Below are 12,790 nucleotides of genomic sequence, written 5' to 3'. Positions count from 1 at the left end.
ATATATTTTTGGACCTAATTGAATTGGAGTTACTGAAATTCATATAATAATAAAATGTATAACAGGGTCCAAAGTCCAAAGGACAGTCTTTTTCAAAAGCCAGCTTCACAATATAAATGGTTACTTCTGTTAATGACTTTACTTTTTTTGAACCTTATGAATTTTGAAGCAAAAAAATCTTTTGGACCGAAATAATGTTTTGGACCTAGTCAACCGAAATATAAGCTTTGGACCTTCTGCTCCATCTGCTGGGATGCTGATCCCAATTTACTTATCCCTAGAATGGTGCATTGTTTAATCTTAGTACTATGCTGATTAAGAAGTTAGTTACTGTAAGGCCCGGTTCTCACGGGCAACATACCTAGCCGACTAGGATGTGACTAGGTAAGCCTGACTGGGTAGCGGACCACAGGATCAAATGGAGCCGTTCACACAAGCGTAGGACGCCGACTAGCTAGCCGTGTTTGAGCTTGGTGTCCCAAAACATAGTCAGGCCCCACACTTCCCAGTCACTCGTGGCAGCTACCCGGTCACCCAGTTGAGCGGCGTTGCAGTACTATCTAACAAATCAGATGGTATTATTAGATTTGGCAACACCGCACCGTTCTCATTGGTTCATTCAAAAATCAAAACCATATGGTAAATAGGCTCCTCCCTCAACTGCAAACTTATGTGGTCCCGACTTTAGTTAAGTATCAAGTAACAATTTTTAAGTCTTGTATTATTTTTAGAATGATTTTGGAGTGACTTATTTTGGCTATGTTTACAGAAGTAAAACATGTCTCACACTGCTTACACTAGCAAAACTTCTCATCATTTGCTTTGTAAAAAAAATTATAAAACAATTTTAGGGATGGACGAGATTGGATTTTTAGTTCGAGACGAGACGAGACGAGATTTTGCATTTCTCATAAATTTTCGAGACGAGATCGAGACGGGATTTCCCTTCTCATACACAACGGGAAATACACGTTCAAAATTTTTACCTGATTTTGTAACATTGTTAGATGACTGTTTAAATACAAAAATAATGATAATAGGCAAGAATATTTACAATCTTTTATTAAAAAACATCAGCATAACATTTTTTTATTAATCACGCCTAACTTATTAAAAATGCCTACGATTAGGAAACATAGTGATATCAGTTAGGATAGAGTTCAACTAATCCTAAAATAAAATAAATCATAAAATAAAAGCAATATTAATTTTTATAAAATAGTTAGGTACTTGTTTTGACTTTTTATAGTAATAAAACATTCCTCACACTGCTTACACTTAACAAAAGTTCTCAAATGTTATTAAAGTAATATTTACATTTAAAGAATTAAATAAGAACGCCTTCGCAAAGGAAACGCAACTACAACACGCTCCTGTATTGTGGGTATTGCATTGACTTTCTGCAGGCGTTTTTAATTTTTTTTTTTTAATTCTCGTCTCGATAAAAATCTCGGCCAAAAAGAAATCTCGTCTCGTGTAACGAGATTTAAAATTTCCTGAAAATTTCCCGAAATTTCGAGACTTGACCATCCCTAAATTGAAGCAATATTTCCATGTAAAGAATTAACTAAATAAAACACCTTGGCAAAGTTTTTTTTAATTTTTTTTAATTTTTTTTTATTCTTGTCTCAAAAAAATCTTGACTAAAATAGAATCTCGTCTTGTAGAACGAGATTTAAAATCTCGAATTCCGAAATTTTGAGACCCGTCCATCCCTAGTTTAATCATAGATAAAACATACTCCCATAGTAGATTTCTCATCCTTATGGAACAGCTGAAGATAATTTTATTGTTAGTTCTGTTGTTGGTTTGTGTAGAGGTCGTGTTTTTGTTTACAATTTGTTTCTCGTTATTTCAGTAATTTAAAACCTCGTTTAACCAAATAATACGACCTAATCATAAACAATAACTTGTCCCCTAGTTATATAACCAAACAGTAAAGCACAAATCAAGAAATTAACCCCAAAATAATAGAAACAAAATTTCGTCCACACTAGCGCCCAGTGTCACCGTACATGAACTAGACACGAAAAACGTGCTTCAAAATGTACAATGGGATGAGAAGTTTACTTGTGTTGGTTAGTCTATGGTTTAATCTTGTCAACATTACAGGACTGGACATATGTTTTTCGACCCCCCACCATGTGGAAGTTTGTAGGATCGTCCAAGTACGCTCCATTAACAAACCTCCCCTCTCAGAGTCTACCATCCATCTCGTTGCCGTCTCACTGTGTATACAAGCCTTCGTGGCTTAACCCTCCCTCTCACTTCCAGGAGAAACAATCAGGGTGAGTTGAACATGGTTTTTATTTAATACTGGAATGGGAAGTATTATTTAGCTGGTTAACAAGATCACCTTTAATTCAATTTACTACAAATTAAGTTGTTAAATTTCATAAAAGAATCTCTTTAACAACTTTTCAATTTTTATGTTGTCTTGCATTTAAAAAACTCTTTTCCAAAGTTCACTTGCTACTGCTTAAATTCACCCTTAGTTTTATTTAGTCTGTTTAGGATATTTTAAAATATATGTATAAATATTCACGATAGTGTTGTAACTGATTGTGACCCTGTCATATGCTTAAATAATCAGACAATTATTATTGTTTTTATTGTTATTGTTTACATTTTATCTTTTGTGTTCTAGAATAAAGCTTACCTATCAATTTACGTGTATTTTGTATTTTATGAAGACATATCAATTGCGACGAGTGATAAAAGTGAAAATGAAAATAGAAAATTAAAACAACAAAGAGAAATCATAAAATCACAAATTACAAGGACTTAACATGTGCTGAAAACCAAAAGTTCTTCCATATATGATGCTCTGGGCAGACAAACTCTACTGGAGGAAACGTGGAAAAGATTCACTGTGTTACATGAAGAGATTATAATAACTACAGACGATGAAGATGAAATTGAGAGAGAAGAAGATTATCGTACAGATGTAGAGGAAACATACCTTGAAGCAAGAGCTTTATTACAACCATTCTTTGTCACTAATAAGCAAACAGAAGAAGTAAGGGATGTTTCTAGCGAAGAACATAATCCTTATAAGTTGAACATACCGAATGTGAGTTTCAAACCCCACACAGAAAATGAAACCTTTTGGAATTCCATAATGCGGATTTAAAATTTCTTGGATCTAAAACAAATCACAAGAGTCCAAAACCAAAACACACCGGAAACTCCAGAGCCACTGGGGTGGAACCAGAAAGGATTTTTGAAATAAGAATATGTCTATGTTAATCGGGAGTGTGAACTAACACCATAACAAATTTCAGCCCAATCCAACAAGTAGTTAGTGCGTGATTAAACTTCAAACAAACACACAAACTTTCACATTTATAATATTAGTGAAAATCAAAATAAAATAGTATATATAAATTTGAAGGAATGGCGCTGGTTGGAGCTGGTTCTGGGTTGTTTGGCCTCTGGGGACATCATAATGAAAAAGTAAATCGGTCGGTAATAGCTACTTCCCTATAGGGAAATTCACTAAAACATGAAGCTGCAACAACTCATTTGCTTATAGTAAGTGTTATGGTGGTAGTGTGGCTGTATTTGACCAAACACAAGAGAAGGACCTTATGTATGTAATCAATAGGGATGGACGGGATTGAATTTTTAGTTCGGGACGGGACGGGACAGGATATTTATTTCCCTCACGATTTTCGGGACGGGACGGGATTTTTTCCTGTGCATAAAAAGAAAGTCTTGAGTACTGCAGTTAACAAAAAAGACAAACAAAATCAATTTTTACCGTTTGTGACACTATCTACAAACACCAAAAAATGGTTTGGTTACAACAATTTACAGGTACCTATAGAAACATGTGACTCACGGTCACGGTGCGATCGTCAAAATGACCGCGGTCACGAGGTGATCGTCGGTATGACTAACGGTAACGGTGTGATCGTCCCTATGACTCACGTTGGTATGAATCCGCGGTCACGGGGTGATCGTCGGTATGAATCGCGGTCATGGAGTGAATGACGGTATGACTCACGGTAACGGCGTGATCGTTGGTATGAATCCGCGGTCACGGCGTGATTGTCGGAATGACTCTGTGGTCACAGAGTGATCGTCGGTATGACTCGCGATCACGGCACGATCCTTGGTATGACTCTGCGGTCACAGGACGATCGTCGGTATGACTCTGTGGTCATGGGGTGATCGTCGTTATGAATCTGTGGTCACGGCTTGATCGTTGGTATGACTCCGCGGCCACGGCGCTATCGTCGTTATGACTCCGTGGTCACGGGGTGATCGTCGTTATGACTCGGTGGTCACAGCGTGATCGTTGGTATGACTCCGCAGTCACGGCATGATCGTCGGTACGACTCCGCGGACACTGCGCGATCGTCGGTATGACTTCGGCTCCTGCGTTCGCGGAACATCTCTCGCGATAGCGTCGTTATTGTCACTCGCGAAGCGGCAAAATCGCCTACGATTGGACCAAATCCTGTTCCAAAAATCAGGAATATTTTTTTCCCGAAAATTTTCCGAAATTTTGGGACCCGTCCATCTCTAGTATTCAATGTTCAAGTGTTGTTTATTACAGAATTGGAATAACACCTAACAGTCGCAACGGTTTTAAGTTTATTTTTATGATTCAGAAGCTATGAATATACGCTGTTCAATAGAAGAAAATGAAAATTGTTATCCAAATCTATTTTAGAGTTATTAACAAATAGATCCATTCTTTCAAGCTTTCAAAACATTGGAACAGATATTAAGAGAAAATCAACTGGAACAACATGAGAATGTGCTGATGCTGGGCATATACTCTGACAGACAACAAGATAAAAGACATATTTTTTTCACTGTACAACCTTCATGACGTAAGTTAAACAACTTCCAATGACCTTGCTGCTATATTCAAAGCAGATGATGGCTGCCTAGTTGGTAAATCAAAGATTGTAGTATACCTAAAAAAACAGAGCTCCTGAAATTGTTGATGGCATCAGACTGTTCACAATTGGATCCGATCCCGTGCAGCGAAAAGAGTTTGTTTTGGGGGATGCCTCAAATCAAAGAAAGAGCTACTGCTCAAAGAAATAAAGTGACCCAACTTCAATTTGCTTCACACAGATTATCGGTAAGGCAACAATTGTCTTCAGTTTTTCATACTGTAAAAGTGTTGTTGCAATATATTACAGATGTGTTCATTTGAATTTAAGGAGAATCTTTATCATTCATTACAAGTAATCAGTCAAAACTGAGAACAGAAATGTACGTGAACTTTCATGACGAAATTAGAGATACTTTAACTATATTTCTTTCAAGTTTTCAGAATAACCTTACTGCAATTTTAACTTGAATGATGAGCCGCGCAGGTTTCCTAGTTTAAAATATATTAGGTTCAATGAATATTGTACTTAGGTTTGCTGTTTCTTCAAGGAGGTTAATAAAGTAGTGTGTTCTTTAGTAAAATTGTAGTTATTGTATGTAAAAAATGCATATTATATTTCTTTACCTTACGTACTTTAACTTCAAACCATCCAAACCCTAAAATATTTGAATCCGTATTTCTCATAATCCGATCCAATCCAAACCAAGCCTTAACTATCCAACCCCAATTAGATACAAAGTGAAATTTCACTACTGGCACATCTCTAGTTAAAACAGCCCCATCTTGTCACATGATATGTTATATGTTTTGTAAAAATAAAGTATTATTTTTAACAATTAACATGCTAATGTCTTTGTGTTGCTTACAGGCATATGAACAACATGTTACCGAGTGTAGGAGCATCGCCAGTTCCCACCTCCATGCCAGGACGGACAGGCAGCAGTGTTGGACAACTACGGGGGTTGTCTCCGTACCCCGCCAGTCCCATGTCCTGGAGACCCACCCCTACTCAGCCACCTCCGCCCTACAGTCCACAACCTCCTCCTACCAGGCCAGGCCGACCACCCGAGGCTAACAGTCTGGTGGTCAACATCCTACTGGGCGACACGGCTCTCAACATCTTTAGAGACCACAACTTTGACAGTTGCACGCTGTGCGTTTGCAATGCTGGGCCAAAGGTAATCATTTCTAGATTCAGGATGTAACATAGAGCATAAGGCCTAGGTTTATAGGATTTTTTGGGAGGATAGCAGGCTTTTCTGAATGAGTCCATTGTTTTGGTACTAAAAGACAAAACTTAACACTATACTCCAACAATTTATATATTTCACTGCCACTGACAGAATTTTTAACTAAGGAACGTTAAGTTGAAGAGAGAGTGGTATTGTAAATTCAAGCCAAGGAAGTGGATTTATAGATTCAGGCTGAGTGGTGAGTCTAAGGAACAAGTTTGGTTTCCCGATTTATGATTTGCCCATGAAAAGTTATTTCCTTTGTCAAGATTATTGTTCAGTTTTTAAATTATTGTGTCAAGCTAAAACTATACAAACATTAAATACTGTTACATACTTCATTGAATTAATAATTTTTTATTGGTCTTGAAATATTTTAACATTTATTTGTTTTTAGCGAATTTCCCATATAGGGAATAAGCTATTACCGTAGGTCTCATGGTAAGACCAATGCTTACCTTGTTTACTTTGTCATTTTGACGTACAAAGAGGCCAAAATCATTATTAATAGTAACTAGATGTAGCTAACGTGAATTCAAATATTAATTTTATAAATTTGGAATATTGATCACGAGACCATGACCATTTGGTAAACCTAATAAATTACATAATTAAATACTAATTCATTGCCCTAGCGTACACCCTTCCCCAACCCCTACTATATTACCTACTCATTCTAAGGTTACTCATCCGATTGAAGATGTCCTGCCTGCTGGCTGCACACACTACATTACACTGTTCTCCCTCCGTCTCATCTACTCGCGGTGGATCTTTTGGGTGTACGCGCGCATCGAGTCTAGTTGTGGTGTCACGTGACCTTGTGCGTTAGACTTGTATCTTGTAGCGGACGCTACAAACGTGAGACGATGATGTCCAAACAAACGCCCACGGGATATGTTAGTGATTTTGCTGTAATAGTGCATGCGGTTGATGATGTTCCCGTGACCGTGGGAGACGACGATGACGTTTCCTTGACCGCGGGAAACCATGATGATGTCCAAAAACTATTGCTTGACGATGATGACCGTGGGAAATTATTTTAATTAAGCTACGATCAAGAAAGATGATAACTTTACTGTGATCACGGGAGACGATTATAGTGTTTCCGTTACTGCTGAACAATATCAGGATTTTGTCACGACCACGGAAGACAGTGATAGCTACAACAGTGGTAGATGATCACTAAATAACCTTGAGTTTGGCTTGATCGAAAAATTTCAAAATTTCACACTTCTAGAAAGTTTTATTTTTACATTTATTGTAATATCTTCATTTACCTTTAACAATGTATTCATTTAATGTGTTAAAAAATGTAGGCTAACTAACAAAATTGAAAAAAGGCTATATACAGTACTGTGTATTTGCTCGACTCTCGATAGTTCAGATTTTTCGTAATCCGGACCGGACGTCCGCCACATTAGTCCGGATGAGCGTACATGGATACAGACAGCTTTATGTTAGTAAAAAAATCGGGAAAAAATCGGATCCATCAAAACCGGATCCACCCCAAGATCCGGAATTTTTTGGATCCGATCGGGTGCCGGTTCCAGCTCGGATCTGGCAGATCCGGTAGTCCGATATCCGGATCCGACCATCACTAATAAATATAGTTAAATAAATTTTAGTTGGAAATTTTAGTATTTAGTTGAGCCTTATTTTATCACTGTTTTATTTACATTAATTGAATCACATTAAAACAAACAGATTATTGAAATTAACAAATGCATAGCAGTATGAACATATAGATACAACAATGCCTAAATTATCAATATTTAAAATTTTAAAAATTCCATGTCTTGGAGTCTTCAAAATACTAAAGCGAACATAAACAGATTTACTGCTAGCCTGACTTTTTGCCTGTTTTGTACAAACTTCACTTATATCTATTTCCCTTACACAACTATTTACATTAACTATGCTTCTACTAATATTTAAGCCCCTGTCACACGGAGCTGGTTCCAGCAGCTAGTTCTCGCTGCGAGAACCAGCAGCTTTAGTTGCTAGTTGCTACAACTTACAAGTCTGAGGATGTAATTGGATTAGGGATGGACGAGATTGGATTTTTAGTTCGAGACGAGACGAGACGAGATTTTTTATTTCTCATTAAATTTCGAGACGAGATCGAGACGAGATTTCTCTTCTCATACACAACGGGAAATGCACGTTCGAAATTTTTACCTGATTTTGTAACATTGTTAGATGACTGTTTAAATACTAAAATAATGATAATAGGCAAGAATATTTACAATCTTTCATTGAATAACATCAGCATAACATTTTTTTATTAATCACGCCTAACTTATTAAAAATGCCTACTTAGGAAACATGGTGATATCAGTTAGGATAGAGTTCAACTTATCCTAAAATAAAATAAATCAAAAAATAAAAGCAATATTAATTTTTATAAAATAGCCTAGTTACTTGTTTTGACTTTTTTTATAGTAATAAAACATTCCTCACACTGCTTACACTTAACAAAACTTCTCAAATGTTATTAAAGTAATATTATTAAAATAATGAAAGTAATATTTACATTAAAAGAATTAAAGTAATATTTACATTAAAAGAATTAATTAAATAAGAACGCCTTCGAAAAGGAAACGCAACTACAACACGCTCCTGTATTGCGGGTATTGCATTGACTTTCTGCAGGCGTTTTTAATTTTTTTTTTTTTTTTTTTTTTTTTTTATTCTCGTCTCGATAAAAATCTCGGCCAAAAAGTAATCTCGTCTCGTGTAACGAGATTGAAAATTTCCCGAAATTTCGAGACTTGACCATCCCTAAATTGGATGTAACTAAGTACACACTCCGTAGGTAACAAAAATAATGTTGGTATTAGAAGTGATGTTTTGTCAATGATCAGCCATTATAGAAGTAAAAAGTGCAAAAAAAAAATAAAATATTAATATATAAAAACACTATTATTTTGTAGGTATCTACTACGGGCATGTAAATTAACTACTGTAATTAAAATCAAATAAGTTGTGGTAGCCGTAAAACAAAAGGACTTATCTTTCATCAACACAAAAAAATCACATTCATTTAATTAATATGTGAGATGTAGCAATCGTAACAACGAGAAAATTATGACGATGCCTAAAATTTCTTAACATGAAAGTTAAAATTTATTCTTGATTAGTTTCAATGTGTTCAATTAATTTAAATTCATTTTTCTTAATGCGTTAACTAGCATGATACTGTCAGACAGAGCTGGAATGGTGCTAGAGACTACAGCTGGGTGGTCACATGACCTGCTAGTGACTCTTCAAGCGCTTGTAATATTAAACTGTTTAAAACCTCCAGCGGCTGGAGATACCAGCTCATGCGAGTGTTTCTAGCAGCTGGAGAATCAGTCACACGATGCTGGTTTCCTGCTGGTTCTAGCTGCTAGTTACTAGCGGCGAGAAAACCAACTCCGTGTGACAGGGGCTTTACGGATGAACTTTCACTTACAGGCTATTTATTTGTTTGCAGTGTGTGGGCAACATCCGAGGGGCGGACGCCGGAGTGTACCTACAGACGCCTGGTGGCCCATACTCAGTGTTTTCACCACACCACACGTCACAGGAGGAAGACCCTATCAGGTGCACCTGCGGCTTCAGTGCGGTGATCAACCGAAGACTTTCCCACAGGTCGGGACTGTTCCTGGAGGACGAGGTGGAGATCACGGGAATGTTGGAGGACCGGGAGGAAACCAACCATCCGGGACTTGTGGGTGCAGCGCTGGGAGTGATGGACCTAGTGAGACAACAGTGTGTGGTAGTGCACAGTGCTAGTAACAGTTTGTATCGTGCGGCGCGGCAACACAGGCCGGCTAGTGCACCTCCTAGCATCAACCTGCTGGAATTTAGGGACGGTAATCAAGTGACCCTGGCCGCGCTGGAACAGGGACGACAGGCGGCACAGGACGGCAATGTGTCCATGTGCAAGGTAAGTTAAATACTTAACCATTTAATGGTTATTACAATAAAGTATAGAGCTTACTAAGCAATTTTTGTGGATAATGCATCAATGTAATTTCCTATTATTGACTTGAGTAAAGAATTTGATCTTGTAAATGCACTCCAGTATACTCCCGATTAACCGAGGTTGTTGGGACCGAGACTACCTCGGTTACCGAGAATCTCATATAACGAGGAGATGTCTTAGATTTTGAGGTTATCGGTTACAGTACCACTACGGTACCACATTAGGAAGTTAAAGACTTCTAAAGTATATGTTTTAGTAACAATGCATCGCGAACACAAAATGATCAATAATTGGTATTTTAATAGAAAATGTATTTAAATGTGGCAGTGTGTATTAAGGAAAACCATAACTCAAACATGCTTAACACTTCTTAAATTGTCTTGGAAACTTAAAATACAGTAAAATAGGTGCCAAGCCAACACTACAGGATTAAATAAAAACACAATAAAATGGACCCCTATAGTTTAGTTTTTAAAGTATAACATTATTTTTGTTTGAGTTTGACTTGAACTATACTTGACACAATCAAATGACAATATTAAAACATTGTTTAAAACAATTAATCACAGACATTGACAAAAGGCGATACAAGCTGGCAAGGCACCTGAGCAGAAATGTTACTCATTTTGCTGACGTTTTGCAAACGACTCGTCCAGCTAACCATTTGGCCAAACTAGTACAATGCTAGTACTGTGTGTGATTTACATTTTCTAGGTTGTTGCGGATCTTTTCCGTTATAATAATACCTCTAATCATAATTTTTAAGTAATAATCTTAAGAAATCAAAAATTACTTGCTATTATTACTTTACTTTCAACAGAAACATTCCTAAAAACATAATAATTGTTTTCCGACTGGAAATAAAAAAAATATAGGCCCTAAACTACCTCGGAAAACTCGGGGGCTCGGATAATTGAGAGTATACTGTATTTATATCCCCTTGAAAACGCCTGACAGTGTTTAATTTTATCATCCTGTAGGTTATAACAAAACTTATTTCCATCAAACCAACCTCAGTAACACGCCATTGTCTAAATCACTATGTAATCCAGAACAGGTAGCAAATAATTTGGAGAAGTGAATTTTAATAACACAACTCTTATATATAGGTAACTGAATTGAACATTTCCCTCGAGAGTTTACTAGAACAAATGGTTTAGAGAAAACTTAGTTAATTCAGACTCATGTAGGCCCACTAGGAAAGTTTTGACTTAAAGCTCCCACTCTACCCTGTGCCATAACGTACAAATTAAATGTTTTCATTTAAAGGAACATTTTATTAACTAACATAGTTGAAATTTTGTTAAAAAATAAACAGGACTGTAGTATAAATTACAATTTAAAAAATAAACAGTCTGTTAGCGTACAAGCGTTGTTCTGTAAAGCATTAATTATAAAGATGCTCAGTGTCAGTACTATCATTGACCTTGTCCTTGATAACATAACTCTCAACAAGAAGAGCACCTTGAAAGTAAGACTGTTTCCAAGACACTTCTCTTTGAGGTTCTACTGTATAAGGTACAGTTACTAAAGTTGGCTACAGAGCTTAAGGCCCGTCGCACATTGGAGCGAGGCGAGGTGCAGGCGAGGCGCGGCGCGGCTGATTCTGTAATACACATGTTTAAATGGAGCACCGCACAATGAGCAGAGGCTGCGCGCAGCCTACGCGCAGCACAGCTGCAGCCTCTGTCAGGCCTCCGCGGCGTTGTAGTTGGAATGCAGTTTTCCTGCACCTCGCTTGCGCCTGCGTTGGTTTTCAAATGTATAGTTTTCAAGCGTGAGTGAAAGATATAGTAATGTATAGGGGTGGGCGAGTAGTGATTTTTCAATTCGAGTCGAGTCGAGTATTTGAGTAAAAACTCGAGTATCGAATCGAGTCGAGTAGTTGCGCGTTAAGTAGGCCTAGGCCCAGGGTTTATGCTGCGGTAGTATTTTTAGCATCTTGCTTTACCTTTACCTTTACCTAGGTCCTCTTCACCGTAGTCGTTGAGACCAGGGAATCGTCATTCTTCTTTTGTTATGTGTATATATGTGTATTTGTGTATTAGTGTAGGTTGTGAGCAGTTTAATGGTTTAGTCTATTGTAGATGCTGTGATCTACGTAAAATTCATTTAGGTTGTAATATGGTTTGTTTAGCAAATATTGTTTTAGTTTTTTCAAGAAAGTTTTGTCATTGTGGATTAGTTTTAAATTCTCTGGTAACATATTAAATAGCTTTGACCCTATTATTTGAGGATTTTTACTAGTTTTGGCAAGTCTGTGTTGTTGAACATTATAGTTAAGTTTTGAGTTTCTTAAATTAAGTTTGTGGCAATCATTTCTGACTTTTGGGGGGTTGAGTTTCAAAAATTTGATGGTTTCCAGAATGTAGAGGGATGGTAGGGTAAGGATTTCATTGGATATGAAGAATGGTTTGCAATGTTCGTCATATTGAAGCTGTTCTATTGTTCTTATGGCCCTCTTTTGTATTGTAAGCAGTTTTTGTATGAGATTGTCTGCAGCAGAACCCCAAGCTATGATGCCGAATCTTAAATGGCTTTCAAATAATGCAAAATATGCGATTTTTGCAGTTTTTTTGTCTGTTATAGAGCATATTCTGCTTATTGCGAATGTTGCTGACAACAGCTTATTTTCTAGATGTTCAATATGCTTTTGCCAGGATAAGTTTTCATCCAAAAAGACTCCTAAGAATTTTGTTTCTGATACAGTTGTGATTGATGTTGAGCTTGAAG

The 12,790-nt window shown here is 37.0% G+C and overlaps 1 protein-coding gene across 1 annotated transcript in view; it reads left to right on the top strand.

Moving 5' to 3' along the window:
• Window positions 1-12,790, top strand: part of LOC129004362 (mediator of RNA polymerase II transcription subunit 13) — a 204,351-nt gene that overhangs the window by 134,989 nt on the left and 56,572 nt on the right. Inside the window, exons 16-18 of the mRNA XM_054432934.1 lie at window positions 2,113-2,288; window positions 5,724-6,033; window positions 9,563-10,018. Of these exons, the coding sequence (XP_054288909.1) occupies window positions 2,113-2,288; window positions 5,724-6,033; window positions 9,563-10,018 (942 nt within the window). The remainder of the gene's footprint in view (window positions 1-2,112; window positions 2,289-5,723; window positions 6,034-9,562; window positions 10,019-12,790) is intronic.

The sequence above is a fragment of the Macrosteles quadrilineatus genome, unplaced genomic scaffold, assembly GCF_028750875.1.
Source record: "Macrosteles quadrilineatus isolate MER2022 unplaced genomic scaffold, UCM_ALF_1.0 Scaffold_1__1_contigs__length_201487025, whole genome shotgun sequence".
Classification (NCBI taxonomy): Eukaryota; Metazoa; Arthropoda; class Insecta; order Hemiptera; family Cicadellidae; genus Macrosteles; species Macrosteles quadrilineatus.
Note: the sequence above shows the minus strand (reverse complement) of the source record. Positions and strands in the feature narration are given on the sequence as shown.